Raw genomic sequence first — 15,685 nt, 5'->3', positions numbered from 1 at the left:
CCGCTGATAACCAATCACGTTCAGGAATTTTGTTATAGTTTTGATTTATAAATCTTTGACCAATAATACCATCACTGATCAGCTGTGTCTGTTAATCTTTATCAAGGCACACACAAGGAGGTCCCACTCCAGCATCAGAGCCCAGGATAAAGGCAAAAGGTACTGTGAGGACAGATTAGCACAGATGTTCTTATTTATTTGGAGCCTTGTACTATGCTGACTGTATACATGTGTGTAGACTGTATTTTACTGACAAGAAGCAAGGGGGGATACTAATTGGCGATTCCAGAAAATATCCATACCATACCACAGACAGCTTACATATTTTAGCCCCCCCCCACCCCCCGCCCCCACTGCCTTCTGAAATTCCAAAATGCGTTATCCCCCCATGCCCTTGGAATTCCATTATCATTAAACCCCCCTCCTGTTCGGATTTTTCATTTTTTCGTCAAGCCCTTTAGAATCCCCAGCAGGGTTCGCAAATACGCCCAATGTGCCGCAAATTATTTCAAATGACTCGATTTGTACACTGTAGAGGGAGTCACTATGCCTCCCAAAATTCTGGGATGAAATGTAAAAAAATAAGAATTTTCTCCTTACCCTTGTTCAACAGATACAACTTACATTATTTATCAAGTGATGTTTGCTTGAAATTTTGAACAAAATACCCCTAAAAGTACCAGAATCCATTTCTGGAGTCATAATTTTACCCGTAAAAGCTTCAAATACCAGCCTTTTTGTAGTGTCCAACCAAGAAAGTGCTGGTGTTAAATACTGTCTGGCCAAGAGCCATATAATAATTTTTTTTTTATTTAAAAAAAAAAATAATTATATGAGACAAAAATCATTTCTTGACAAGTCAACAAACTTTTGGATTGTAGTCTTAGGAATGTTTGTAATGTATTGACTGGTTTATATCAGATGAACTATTGCGATATTGATAAATTTGACAATAAAATTCTGAGGGAAATACAATATTTGCACAGTTAATGACATTATTTTAATAACAAGATTTAAGAAGTTCAGTGTTTGCTAGTACGTAGGAGCCCTTTGGTCAAATTTGTATTTGACTTGTATTCCTTTGCTTCATGTTCATTATCACAATCTGAACTAAATTTTAACCCATCACAACAAATACCAAATCTTATAGCTCAGTTGGTTAGAGCGCCCAATCGGTATCTGGGAGCCATGGGTTTGATTCCCGTCTGGGACTCTGAATTTTTCTTTGTCCCATGCTCGTGTCATTGTTGAAAAATTCATTTTCATTAACTAATTATTAATAAATGTACCATTAAAATGCGATATTAATTTTATGATATCATCATGGTTTCCTTACGTTGTATATACAGCTTTGATCAAGTACCGGTATGTTCCAACTCAGTTGGAGATTATCCAAAATACTGCTTTCCAGATTTTTCAGTCTCACATTTGTGGATTCCTTTCTGTAGCTACTGTTGAAGATGACGATAATGTAGGAGGACTGAAGTTAGGTGGTTATGAAAGACATCAACAGAAATTACGGCAGGAGAGGAAAGAGGAATACAGAAAGTATCTTGCAGAGGTACCTATTGAATAGAAAAACTGAATTTGAACTGGGGGGCGGGCACAATTCTTTTCACATGACAACCCTCCAAGTTAAGATCATTTTAGTTGCCATGGCGACTAAAATTTTGGAGCTGGTGACTAAATTGGAACCGAAGTCGCCAGTCTGGCGACTAAAATTGGGAAGAAGGATTGAAAGCGTGAACTTAGTTTGGCGACTAAAATTTTTCACTGGCTACCAAACTTGAGCAGTCGGTAGCCAAATGGCCACTTAGGAAAAAATAAACTTGGAGGGTTGCATGATATTTGAAAAAAATTGTTGTGAACATGAATACTTCTTTTCATCAGGAAAGCCAACAAAAAGCTTTTCTTTAAGTTTGAATGCATCCCATGAGTTTTCCGACCCTGTTGCCTTGATAGGTTCATTTTTGTTCATACAAATTCTGGAAAAATGATGTTAACATGGCCATGGAGCAACTGTTAATAATCACATAATCGCTGACAAGATGCTTGCAAACACAAACCACTCTGACTAGTGATTTTGAAAGTATACACTTATCAGTACTTTTCAATCATAACAGTGTGAGTTTTACACTCATCAGAATGCTTAACATTGATTGTCTTTTCTGAATCTCCTTTAAAGAAAAATTTTCGTAGCACAGGCAAAGCTGATCCTGTTTTGTCAGACAACAGCAGGTCACCATACCCAGGGCACAAATCAGGAGAGGTCAGTAGTTTCCTAATTGAAGGGGTGCCTGTAATAAAGCCCCAAGTGACCTCTGATAAGTTGCGAGATTCTCCTTTCTATTTGCCCTTTGTGTGTTTGTAAATCAAAGGGAGAGTTTTAAATACTACATTAGATCAGGAGTCACTTATTTAAGAACTCTCCTTGCACCTGTTATAATTATTCCTTTTGACTCCTAATCCCTCACAGGGATCACTTACAGGGGTAGGCCAACTATTGATGCCTAGATGCCTAGATGAGTGCCTTAATAAGCACTTGTCTGATAATTTAAAATTACTTGCATCACAGAGCAGTAGCAGATCCAGACCTGTAGTTAATTAAGTGGGGGACTCGATCATCCAGATCCTGAAATAAGAGGGGGGGGGGGGGCATGCTTTCAAAAATAATTATTCTTGGCCCAAAAAGCCTCTATTTTGTCTAAAAATAAGGTGGAGGCCTGGGTCCCCTGCACCCCTCCCCTAGATCCACCACTGCAGAGAGCAGTAAGTTTTGTTTTAATGAGAGGGTCAAGGTATTATCAAAACACTCTGTTTCCTGCAGGGCCAGTATTGATTATACCTGTAACTGAAAAATGTTTCTTTTCTACTGTTTCTTTGCTACCCTCCTTGATTGTGGTCAGCATAAATGTACAAATTTTATTTTATACTCAACAAATAATGTGGAAAGTTCAAGTTGAAGTTATCCTCCTACGCAGACGTTGTTTTTGGCTTGTCACACAATCTTTTCTCCCCAACGGATGTCTGCTGAAATAAACAGCACAAAAGAATGTCTGTATTGGAGGCTAAGTTGAAGTTGGCAGCAATGTTACAATGCAACTACAGTGTTTATGCAACAATGTTTCATAATTTTAGCCAGTTAGTGAGGAACTTATAAATGCTAATATTGATCAGTGTATACTAGTTAATGTTGATCAATAACTACAACTTACATCCAATAGACGGTAATTGTGAAGAACAGCTCCCGCTAACCGACTGTCGGTCAACTGTCGGCCGACAGGTTACCAACAGACTACCGACAGGCCACCGACAGCCCACCGACAGGTTACCGACAGTTTCCCAAAACAGACATTTTACTGTAAAACTGAGCAGTAAACACAGAAGTAAACCCAATGCAGAAAGCGATTAAAACAGATAAGACTTATAAACATTGTATTTCATTGTACTACGGTACTAACTACAAAACAAATCGACTCCTCGCCAACATTTTCTTTTATACAAACTTCAATCTCTTATAAATATATCACCTACGTAACTTTAAGTCCATAAGGCAAGCAATGAAATCACGTTCGAAGATGATTTTATCCAAAACTCAGGCCAAAACAGTGCAAAAACTTCTCCACACACGCACTCGCTGAAGTCGCCCTAGAATCCTTTGCGACCCCTTCCGAGGGGGAATGAGACTAAGTTAACCAATCCAATATGGCGGAGAAAAATGGAGTAGCTGTGTTCGCGTAAATTCTCCGGTCGATTTCGGCAGCGCAGAAGCTAGTTTTAGGCTGTGATGACCGAAACTCAGGAGTATATACCTTTCCTTTCAATTTCTCATAAATTTTGGGGTCCGTTACGGAGGAAAAACATAAAGAAAGAAAAAGGTTAGTGTTACTGTATAACCGACAACTTACCGACATCTTACCGACACCTTACCGACACATCACCGCCTGTCGGCCGGCTGTCGGCCGACAGTTGGCCGACATCATAGCCAAAACCTGTCGGCAGGTTGTCGGCCGACAGCCGGCCGACAAACGGCCAACAGACGGCCGACAGACGGACGACAAACGGCCGACTGTCGGCCGACAGACGACCGACAAACGACCAACAGTCGACCGACAGTCGGTTAGCGGGAGCTGTTCTTCACAATTACCCAATAGACAGAAGTGTATAATTTTTTTTCTTACAGTGTACTTCAGTGGTCAACATGATTATTAAAGTTTTGTCACTTGTCATGTAAACACAGCATTTCTGATCATATTCAGCATATCATACCATTAATAATTAACAGGGTTGTCAAAATGATTTGAAGTAGCAGGAGAAATGTTGAGAGTAGCCGGCACTGGGGGCCGGAGGCCCCCACAGTATGCGGGGGGTCTGGGGGCCGCACAGGCACCCAGCGGGGTACAGGGGCAGCGCCCCTTTTGGGGCCCAGGGGGCGAAGCCCCCGGGAGCAAAATGGATTTGCAATTTTTACGATAGCTGAAATTGCCTCTCCTCAGAGCATTTTCTAACAAGTAAAAGTCAGACTTGCTTCTTAAAAGAAAAACAAGTACTATGACTAATCAGTTTTATTGTATTTTTATTCTCTGGGATAGTATGACTTTAACCTCTGCAAATGTTCATTTTTCATTTTTTAAGTTCCTGTTTCATATTACTTGATTACAATGTACTATGCAGGTAACCACCATACTTGAGCATTCTGTTTCCACTTCAAAACAATCTGTCATTGAATTTGAAATTACATAAGCAGGAATCATTTTTAGGGATACAGACCTGCTGTTTTAAAAATTAGATAACAACAATTACTTACTCATATAATTAATATTTTCTTCAACCAAACATAATATAACTCATTACTTCAAACAATGTCAATGTTCCTAGAAAGAATTTATTAAAACAACATAAGGAGTATGATTTTCTGCCAAAAAGAAGTCTCAAAACTCATCGTCACTTCCATATTCACTTTCAAATGCTGAGTCATAACCATTATCAGGCTCAGGAAGGCCAATTGCAGTGGCAACTGCTGCTGCTTCTTCTTCTGCAGCAGCCGCTTCATTCTCCTGGGGGCTTTCATCTGGAGTAGCTTCAGCTCCGTCCTCATCATGTTCTCCATCGTCACCTTCATTTAACTCTTCGTGGTCATTCAGAGTTTCTGCATTTGACACTTGGAGCTCGGACGATTCCAAATTCACTTCGGGCTGAGATATAGTTGCTCTTTTCAACTTTTTCCTTCGCTTCTGTTTTAGCCAGTTATCTACTGCAGCTTTGACAACATCACCACATTTGTCATTTTCTGGAGCATTAATGGAGACTTGCATGAGTGCATTCAACATCCCACTACTAAGACGATTGCGAAACTTCGTCTTGGTAATGTTTATCACACTGCCTCCTCTCTCTGGCCATGCATTGCTGCAGGGTAGGCAAAGCCCGACTTCAGCCACAAACAATAGCTCCTCAAAGATAGAGGGGTGGAAAATGCCTTTGTTTTTAAGAAAGAAGGACATGAAGAAGGTGCTGCTCTGGTTTCCAGCTGGGATTTGCAATTTTCTTCCAGAGAGAAAAAACTTGACTTGAGACCACTGGCAAAGCAACTTCGTCTTCTTATCTTCATCACCCGGGAAAAAATGGTTGGAAAGTATCTTCACTTCGGCATCCCCATATTCCTTGAAGATGTCATCGTCACTTGGCGGTAGCAGAAGGGGATCAAAGATGGCATAGGCTTCAATAACCTTTGGAGAATTTCCAAGGCGATCTTTTATGTTGGTTGACAGGGCATCAACATATGTGGCCAGGAGGGTTTCCAGCTGCTTTCCAGTATCTTTACCAAGCTTTAGGTCATCTGAGATTTCTGTGAAGGAGTCTATGTCTGCCTGTAGCTTTTCCAAAGGTTGGTTGGTCGTCTTCAAATCTGTTAGGGCTGAGATTGCTCGATTTACAGCTGGCCTTATCATTGAAAAGTGAAAATTACCAGCTTGAAATTGTTTTGACAGACATGAAAGAATGGGCAGGACAGCATTAAGAATGTAAAGGGCCCCAAGAAATTTTACCGACTTGAGTTTGCTTATAAACCCAATGGCTGTAGCATCATCTATCTCTTGCAAGGACAAAAGGATAGCTTCATAGCTCTGCAAGGCTGCAGTAACAGAGGCATCAAAACTGAGCCACCTTGTCTGGCATGCCTTCTTTAGCCTTTTCGCTAAGATTTTTTTAGTTTTGTCAGTGTGACTGAGACTGACTTTCTTCAGCTGGATTTGACATTTAAGAAAGCAAGCTGTTTTTTTTGGGAGAATTGTGGAAATAGTACCATAGTTGCCTAAGGACATTTTCCACTTCCTTGATAAACTTCAGCTCCTGGCAGCTGTCTGTACAAGCCAGTGCTAAGCGGTGGCAGACGCAGTGCATATTAAGAAGCTTATCATTACTTTGCCTTAGCTTTGCAGCAACCCCATTGGTCTTTCCAACCATCACATTTGCCCCATCCGTTGACAGGCCCATCAGTTTGCTGATGTCCAATCCAGAGGCTAACAATTCCTTCTTTACCAGCTCTGTAATGGCCTCTGAGTTGCAACTAGCAAAGTCCTCTAACACATTCTGAGAAGAGAGAAACATTGTTGTAACGGATGAGCTTTCTTCATCCCAAAACTGCAAGAATGAGACCATCTGTGATGCCACTGATATATCAGTAACTTCATCTATCAGAATGCCAAAGCTTTTTGCATTCCTGGCCCTTTTCAAAAGGTTTTCCTTCACAGTTTCACCAAGAGCTAAATAGATTTCTCGAACAGAACCCTGAGAACGGTGTGAGAAGTGCTTAAGCTGGGACATTCCCAAAACTTTCTCCATAAAACTAATGAGGGGGATCAGTTTTCGATTGGCAATGAATTCTTTCATGAGAAAAAAGGCAGTGGCAAACACATTCTGAAGAACCGTGGTTTGAACTTCATTTTTTTCAATATAGTTGTGATGAAAAACTGACATCCGTTGTAGCAGGTCTGCCTCCACCGCTGAGGAATGGACACTTGAAGCCATATGTGTTTTCAACGAATCTTCCTTTAGTCGTTTAGAGGGACATTCAATGAACGTCTGTGACTTGTTCTGGGTGCTCTTCATATTATGCTTCTTACAAAGTACACAATAAAATCCATGCCTCTCCACATAGCACAAGGACCAGTAGCGTGGATTTAACATCCACTCGTGTTTAAATTTGTCAGGTTTCTTTTTCTCCTTTTTTTTGGCATCTTCTGCTACCCGAAGGCGTCCCTGTTCTTCCCTGCTTAAACAGGAGCATCCAGAGAGCCTGCAGGCAAAGAAGTTGTGGACTTTTGCTTCAGGCCACATTTCCTTGATGGCTGAGGTTACTTGATCGGAAGTCCAAATCGTGGAGTCTGAAAAATAAACGCAAGTAATTTATTTAGCGCGGCGGACAAAGAAAAACATTTTTTTTTTTTGAAATCTGTTTTGATGCTAACCTGATTTGCTGGGCTGCCCTTCGCTGGCTTCAGCTTGAACAGAATTGTTTGCACAATCATGGGTTGCTTCATTAAGTACAGACTGACTAGGCTCTGAAAATAATAAGATCACGAAAGTGACAAATCAGAAATGTGTCAAATATTCCTTTACCGCCAGTTTGTCCTATTTTGACAAACACTCCATACCTGCCAGCTGTTGAGATTGCCGTTGAAGTGTCTGAGACTCTTGAGCTTCTTCTAAAATAAAAATGTTTGTGACGCGTGAAATCAAGAAAAGAGCAATACTCGCACTTGAAAATGTAATTTCAGATTATCGACTAACATACCTGTACGTGACAGTTTTGTATAGCGAAAAACTCCACAGAACTTACCTTCATCTTTACTTCCTTCGCTTCTTACTCTTTTGCTAAAAAAGTTCACCAAAGAAGACTGTCGCTTAGCCATTGCTTTCAAAGTTGCTCGAAACACGAATTTTCTCTCAAGAACCAGGCGAAATGTGTTTGTTTGATACGTCTGGTAGTTTAAACACTGTCGCGACAGTGGCGAGACATCGGATAGCGTAAAGATGTAATGCATTGTTTGTGAATGACTTTAAAAGGTTTTAAAAGGAATTTATTTTCAAAGTCAACATCTTTACAAATTTTACTGTTTACCTTTCGCAAGGATGCAAAAATATATTTCGAAACTGCACACTTCGGTGCTGATGAAAACGGTATCTTCACCAAGCGAACCGAGTATTTTTTCTCCCGTGAAATGATTACGTGACGTTGTTTGTGATTTAACCTGATAACACACGAAAGATAAAACCAAGTTGTCGATGGTATTCTTAAGAATACCGACAGATTTGAATAACACCTTGAACGCCGGCCAAGTAATTTAAAACAGAGTTGCGAAATGAATCAACATCACTTTCAAAACTGTGAAATGCAAAAACTTTGCGGACTATCAAATTTTGATAATTAGAAAACAAACATTAACAGCGTCGTGTCCAACGAAAGATCGAATCTAAATATATAAGTTTGATCGCAAATTAGCACCGCTAACTAGAGGTTTGTTTTAAGAAAACATAACTGCAGACTCGGCTGAATTTAGCAAGCGGAAAAGAGAATATAAACAAACCAGATGTAAATTTATTTATAGCCGCCTTATTTGCATTATTTTTGTACATCACGCGTGCGAGCGAAGTGAGCGGAAAGTTCTTCTGTAAATCGCGCATTTCAAAATACATCCAATTCATGAGCGAAACAATAAATTATTTTAACCCACTCTTTTCTTCCCCCATTTTTAATCGTTATTGAAATCGGCCATTTTTCTTGCTTTTGCCCGCCGATTTGCAGCCGGCGAAAACCTCAAAGTAGCCGGCGATTTCGCCGGTCGCCGGCGCTTTTTGACAACCCTGAATTAATGACAATGTCCTTTGTGCATCACAATCATTTGCATAATGTCAATTAACTATGGCAGGTGGCTTAGATATGTTACAAGGAACTTATATTAGCACTGCAAATTAACAGATATAAATAATAATTGTTTTTAATTCATTCAGTGTTTATTTCATGGGTAGAAAAACATTTTAGAAATTGTTTCCTCTTTGAAATTCAATAATTTTGCTTCTGCACCATGACATCAAAAGTAACCTGATCTATCTTAAAATGACTGACATTACACAAGGATTAGTGAGAGTTAAGCTGAATTGGTAAAATGAAAACTAATGAAAACAAAATTTCCTGTGTTGATCAAATTTTATGGACTGGGTCCAGTTGGAGTTATTACGTGAAGCAAGTCGCACTGTGGAAAGGTTTGGACTTCTTGGAGGAAAACTGAACTTTCCTAACAAATATTTCGACATTTTGGTAAAGATTTTACACTTGAGTTGATTGTAAAAAAATCTACTGTAAGTAGAATATTCTAAGACACTCGTTTACATGTTTGTGGACTGATCTCTGTAATATTGTTTGAGATGAAACTTCAGATTTAAGGGGAATATACCATTAGATAATTCTTAAAGAAGTATTTCATATAATATTTATATAAACCTCTTTGCATGGTTTGCATCTTTGCATGGTTTAAAGGATGCACTTTTAAGTTGCTGCCTGATTTTTGTTTAAACTCAATGACATAATTATCAACATCAAGATGTTAACATACTAGTTTATTTTATTGATTCAAGCCCTTAACTTGCTGAGGGGTTTGTTAAAAAAATGCATTTAATAGATTGAATGATATCATTCTGCAAGCATCTTTAAATTTATTGTTGAGGAAACAGTTTGGGAATCTGAAACAGTTTAGGAATCTGGTTTTCAGTACAGGAGAAATACTATAGTCAGTTGTAAGGGCAACATTCTGTATATTTGCATGTGGCATTAAAACTAATAGTTATTATAAGTAAAGAATCATTTTACGGTTAATTTGCATGTAATTATCGTGTTTGGCCCAAAGCTGTAATATTTTGAAATAACGACTCTTTGAAAACCCTATGACAATCATAGTGTCAGATGATATTATTTGATAATTTAGGCATGAGGCTAGCAGTGCAATTAATAATGCAACAAGAGTCACATTTGGTAAATAAAGTTGTTCCATTTACTTCGTTCAGCCCTGATGGACTCTTGTTCTGTTTTCCTAGGCCCAAGTAAGAAGGGATGAGAATGACGATGGCGATGACTCTTTTCGAGGCAGAAGAAGAGGAAAGGAAAACTATGATGTAAGTTTTATTTCAAATCTTAAACTTTCGTAGAACTTGAAGTCAAGAGCTGAGTCACGAACTAAATACACTAAGGGATGACGAATGGTAAATGCGAGACTTTGCGAAACGGCGAGACTGATATCTTTTCTGCGAGCCCCAGACCTTTTTAGCCTTGCAAAAGAAATTGAGACTCCGAGAAAGCGTCAAAGAAAAAACTTGAGACGACTATAGCTAGACCCCTGAAATTTGGTTAAAATTTTGCGAGACAGGCATTTTTTGAAGGACCATTCATGCACACCACCCCTACTGTACATGTTGTGGTTTAAATTTTTCTTTGGTTTAAAATTTTTCAAACCAGTTTGATTTTTAGTTTTCATTGTCTTATATTGATTATTATAATCTGAAACAAAGAATAATAGGGATCAAACTGGTTTGAAAATTTTTCAACCAAGGAAAAATTTAAACCACAATATACACATAATGTTTTGTACCAAATGTTTAATATATAAATTGTAATTTCACTTTTATAGGACTCTGCTAGAGATTATGACAGCCAAGACAGACGTAAGTTTATTAGCAGTCAGCAGTAACTACAGTTGAATCCCGATAACTCGAACCTTCAAGGGAAATTGACAAAGGTTCAAGATATCAGGAGTTCAAGTTATCGCGGGTAAAATTAGTAAGAAAACGACCTGATGGGGAATCAAAAAAGGTTCGAGTTAGCGGGAGTTCGAGTTATTGAGGGTTTGAGTCACCAGGATTGAAGTGTACTATTGCTGCATTTATAAAACCTTTTGAGGAGGAAAGGGGGGTGTGGGGAGCTTAAAAAAGGAGGAGCCGGCATATCAAAAGGGGGAGGTATATTTTAAATTATATATCAGGACAGGGGGTGCATATAAAACTTGACTTTTTAATGCTTTAGCATTGTTTAGTAACACACACAAAAGAAAGGGCCCCTCATCTTACTTCAAGGTCTGGATCCACCACTGACAGTAACTTATTGAAAGTAACTAGTTAAGAGGATCTTGAGCACTAACCAGACAATTTTATGTTTTAATTTTTATTTATTATAGGTGGTAATAAAAAACCAGAAAATTTATTTGAGTCTTATGAGGAACTTTTACAAAGAAAGCGTGCACAAGAGAGAAGATACAGGTTTGTTCTCGTTACTAAAGGTCTGACTTGTATGTCTGTCATTTTGTCAATCAAATAAACAACAACAACAACTTGCCCACAAGACATAGCTTTGATTCACGCAAAAACCACACATGATTTACCGGTATGTGTCACTAATGTGTGAGTATTTCTACAAGGCTTTTATTCGTACAGAAGAAAGCAGGAAAACAACTTGACGTTATTTGTAGATTACGAAATGTTTTGTCTTCCTCTTCCAAGCTATGCCTGTATAATTCCTTTGTGATGTCTTATTTTACTTATTGCTCTTCGATATGGCATAATTGTCTAAAATCAGACAGCGATAAACTAGAGAAACTTCACGAAAGAGCCCTACGTTACATCTATAAGGGCAGGTCTTCTAGCTCCGCTTCTCTGTGCAGCCGCATAGGCTACACATTAAGTGAACGTCGCATTCAAGATACACTTATTATAATATTCAAATGCCTTAACAACTTAGCACCTGTGTATCTTAAGGACCTCTTCTGTGTCAGGGACAATATCAAGAACTTGAGAGGCATTAATAAGATTGTCTTACCTAAGGTCAATACGACCAAGTATGGACTGAAGTCTGTAAGATACTGGGCGGCGAACGCCTGGAATCAACTGCCAGACCGAGTAAGAACAATTGCTACACTACAGGCCTTTCGTAATGCTGTGCGCAGCTAGATAGTCCCTTTTTAATTTTAAAATTAATTTAATACTTATTTATTAATGAATTTTTCGTTCTGTATATATTTTTACATTTGTAATTTATTTTCTCGGCATATTAGCATATGTTTTGCTAGGGGCCTAGCCAGCCCCCGTCAGCTCCGAGGGTAAATAAATTTTATTGATTGATTGATTGATTGACAGCCCGATGTTGTAAACATGAATTCAAAATGGTTAAACTTAATTAACCTTTAGTTATAAAATGCAAAGCACCATAAGATTGCACTTCTTGACAGTCTAGGAACTTTCCTTAATTTCTGTGTATTGCATCATGACAGCTAATGCAGTTTTGTATATATTTTTTTGTGTTTATCTAGAGGTTCTGATGACTCAGACTTTGGCACAGACAGGTACTGAAATATGTCTTGAATAATTTGAAATACCATACAATCTTATCATTTCTATCACATTTTAATTACTAGCTTTTGTATTGACCAAAACCTCCACCTTTCTGCCTGCAGACCCATGAGATTGAATGCACCACAGTATAAACAGCAGTCTAGAAGTGATGGGTATCTCAGTCGGAGATATGATGATGACGATTATGATGTAAGATACATTACACGTCAGAGGTGTTCATTATGTTTAAATATACTGTAGAATCCCAATTTCTCAAACCCCGCTTTCTCGAACCAATTTTCGTTTCCCTTGGATAGTACTTCTCTGTAAGTTTACCCCCCCCCCCCCTCACACCCATTTTTCTCAAAGCAATTTTTGTTTCCCGTGGAGTTTGAGAAATCTGGATTTTACTGTATATCACTTTTAGTAGGACTGTGTTTAGTTAGGGGCCTACAAATTAAATAATGTTAGATCAAGTCTTACTAATATTTCACTGATCTATTTTCTCAACTGATGACTTCAAGTTTACGGCAACACCAATGATCATATTCACTGTTTTCATAAACTGCCAGACTGAAACCAGTGGTATACCTGGCACGAAATTGGTAGAAAATTTTGGTGGAGTTTTTTCTGTTTCTCGACTAGCTCAACTGCCTTTGCATTAAAGTTATTCTGTAAGTTATTAGTCCTCTTTTAGTAACATTCCGGTTGATCTGTAAGTACCCAGCTATACTCGATTCAATTATTTTGACTCGACCACAATAAAGTCTATTAGACCATCACAACTCTTCTCATCCTCTTGATTGAACCCTACCACATGATAATGGGTTTTCTCAACTCTACGGAACTACTAACATCACATCTTTAGTTTCTCTTATCATCTCGAGTAAACTTTCTACTCTTATCATTTCAAGTCAAATATACCACATAATAACAACTTTTTTCAACTCGACTCAACTTTACTACACCATCACAACTCTTTTCAGCTCGACGCAATACTTGAATACCCAACTGTTGTACCCTACTCTGCTGGACACCACTTGAATCTGCTTTACTATAGTATTCTGTACTCTACTCCTGATTCGATTCACGACTGGACTGGTCTCTACTCTCAACACTTATTTATTCAGTCGTCTCCACGCTACTGTACGTTTATAGAACCTTATGTGACTGTTCTCATCTCTACTCAACTTGACTCTACTGTACTCTACTCTAGTCTACTATACTGCTACGCTTCTCTACTCTACTCTACTCTACTATAATATACATTATTCGAGTCTACTCTTCTGTACGCTGCTCTACTTGACTCGACTCTTCTCTACTGGACTCGCCTTGAATCATCTCTACTCGACTCGACTTGACTTGACTCTAAGTCCACTTGACTCAACTCCTACTCTTCTCCACTCTACTCTACTCGACTCGACTTGAATCATCTTGACTCGACTCTCCTCTACTAGACTCGACTCAGCTTTGATCATCTCTACTCGACTCTGCTCTACTAGACTCGACTCAAAATATTTAGTTTCAAACTTCTCTCCTTTCTTGTTTCCTTTCAAGCAGAGTTTAAGCAGAAATCGACCTAGAGGCGGAAGAGAAAGGAAAATTGAATCAAAGTAAGATAATTTATATAGACTAATGAATTAAAGTATAAATTCAAATAATTTAATGTGCTTTAAGCATACTCCGGGAGGTGCGGTGGCCTAATGGTTAGCGCGCTTGACTCCGAGTCGAACGGCCCGGGTTTGAGCCCTGGCCAGGGTGCTGCGTTTTGTTCTTGGGCAAGACATTTTACTCTCACAGTGCCTCTCTCCACCCAGGTATATAAATGGGTACTGGCAAATTTACTGCTGGGGGGTAACCCTGTGATGGACTAGCATTCCATCCAGGGAGGAGTAGCAATACTGCTAATGCTACAGAAACCGGGATAACTTTCGACCTTTGAGCATATTAATGTGTTAATGAAATAACTGCTTGTTTTCTTCAGGCGTGTTCGTTTCCATGGTGATGAAGACTTGGATGATGAGTAAGATTTTTCATTGCTTTTAATGTTGGTTCATGTATCTAGAGTCATATTTGATGAAGATGATAATTTAATTATAGCGCAACTGAAAACGTTGTCATAATAGTTATACTAAAGAATATTGATTCAATAATTATTTATGAAAGAGTTTGCTTGCCAATACAGTCAACTCTCTTAAAAACGGAACCATCCCTACTGGCTCCAACTGTCTGTTTTAGAGAGGTGTCCATTTAGTTACAGTAAAATGACTGAAAAATGGCCGGAACAGAACCAGCACCAAGTGTCCATCTTAAAGGTGTCTGTTAAGAGAGAGTTGACTGTAATTGTACAGTTGCTCTTATTATACTTACTTGTATATTCTTTGGACCTGTCGTTATGGGTGATTTTCTAATTTCACAGCACCTGGGTAAAGCCAAGAAGAAGACTTGATTATTACGATGATGATGACGATGATGAAGAACTTTTAGAGTGGGTAAGTATTTAATTGTGAAAGACGCAGTGGTCCAGTGGTGACCTTGTGTTGCACTCTTGTTCAAACAGGGGTTTCAGTATGTGTTGTGTTCTAGAACTGTAGGACACTTTACCCAACATTGCCTCTCTCCACCCAGGAGAATTATTAGATGGATTTCGGCAAATTAATGTCATGAATACCTGTGATGAACTAACATGCCATTCAGGGGGGAGTAGCAACATACTCCTCCAAAACATACCACTCAGCTTGGAGGCTAGAGTTAAGTGCTTGCCTGTTGAGCCACTGACTTACGACTTAAACCCTTTCGCTCCCCATGGAGCATAGGTCCACGGAAACCACTGCTCGCCATCGTGTTCTGTTTTGGGCTATCCTTTCGATCTGCCTCCAGGTGTAGCCAGCTTTGCTCGCCTCGTCATCTACCGTCCTCCTCCAGCTGTTTCTGGGACGGCCTCGGCTCCTCTTCCCCTGTGGGTTCCATCTCAGTGCCTGCTTGGTGACATTGCAGTTTGTTTTCCTGAGGGTGTGCCCAATCCAACCCCACTTTCGCCTTCTTATCTGGATGTTGATCCTTTCCTGCTCAGTTGTTGTCCAAAGCTCTTCATTTGTTATGACCTCTGGCCAGTGGATGCCCATGATGGATCTCAGGCATTTGTTGATAAAGGTCTGCAGTTTGGCGGAGTTCGCTTTTGTTACTCTCCACGTTTCAGAGCCGTAAAGGAGGACTGACTTTACGTTGGTATTAAATAACCGTAGTTTGGTCTTTCTGGAAATCACTTTTGATCTCCAAACAGGTGTCAAGATGGTGAATGCAGTTCTTGCCT

At 39.2% G+C, this 15,685-nt stretch overlaps 1 protein-coding gene and 1 long non-coding RNA gene across 3 annotated transcripts in view; one reads left to right on the top strand and one right to left on the bottom strand.

The window, feature by feature from the left end:
* Positions 1-15,685, top strand: part of LOC144646291 (centrosome and spindle pole-associated protein 1-like) — a 41,477-nt gene that overhangs the window by 2,184 nt on the left and 23,608 nt on the right. The window contains exons 3-13 of one of the 2 annotated variants that reach the window (XM_078505826.1): positions 107-159; positions 1,449-1,561; positions 2,186-2,269; positions 10,090-10,167; positions 10,680-10,713; positions 11,223-11,304; positions 12,351-12,383; positions 12,495-12,582; positions 13,933-13,985; positions 14,357-14,395; positions 14,792-14,864. In XM_078505826.1, the coding sequence (XP_078361952.1) occupies positions 107-159; positions 1,449-1,561; positions 2,186-2,269; positions 10,090-10,167; positions 10,680-10,713; positions 11,223-11,304; positions 12,351-12,383; positions 12,495-12,582; positions 13,933-13,985; positions 14,357-14,395; positions 14,792-14,864 (730 nt within the window). Of the gene's footprint in view, positions 1-106; positions 160-1,448; positions 1,562-2,185; positions 2,270-10,089; positions 10,168-10,679; positions 10,714-11,222; positions 11,305-12,350; positions 12,384-12,494; positions 12,583-13,929; positions 13,986-14,356; positions 14,396-14,791; positions 14,865-15,685 lie in introns of both variants that reach the window. The other variant, XM_078505825.1, reaches the window with a different exon arrangement.
* On the bottom strand, positions 7,283-7,903 carry LOC144645610 (uncharacterized). Its single transcript, XR_013569308.1, has 4 exons — positions 7,838-7,903; positions 7,653-7,703; positions 7,467-7,559; positions 7,283-7,382 (listed from the first exon to the last, which is right to left on the bottom strand). It is a non-coding gene; the product is annotated as an uncharacterized LOC144645610 (long non-coding RNA).

This window comes from Oculina patagonica, chromosome 3 (assembly GCF_052425735.1).
Source record: "Oculina patagonica isolate OP01 chromosome 3, crgOcupat, whole genome shotgun sequence".
NCBI classification, from domain to species: Eukaryota; Metazoa; Cnidaria; class Anthozoa; order Scleractinia; family Oculinidae; genus Oculina; species Oculina patagonica.
Note: the sequence above shows the minus strand (reverse complement) of the source record. Positions and strands in the feature narration are given on the sequence as shown.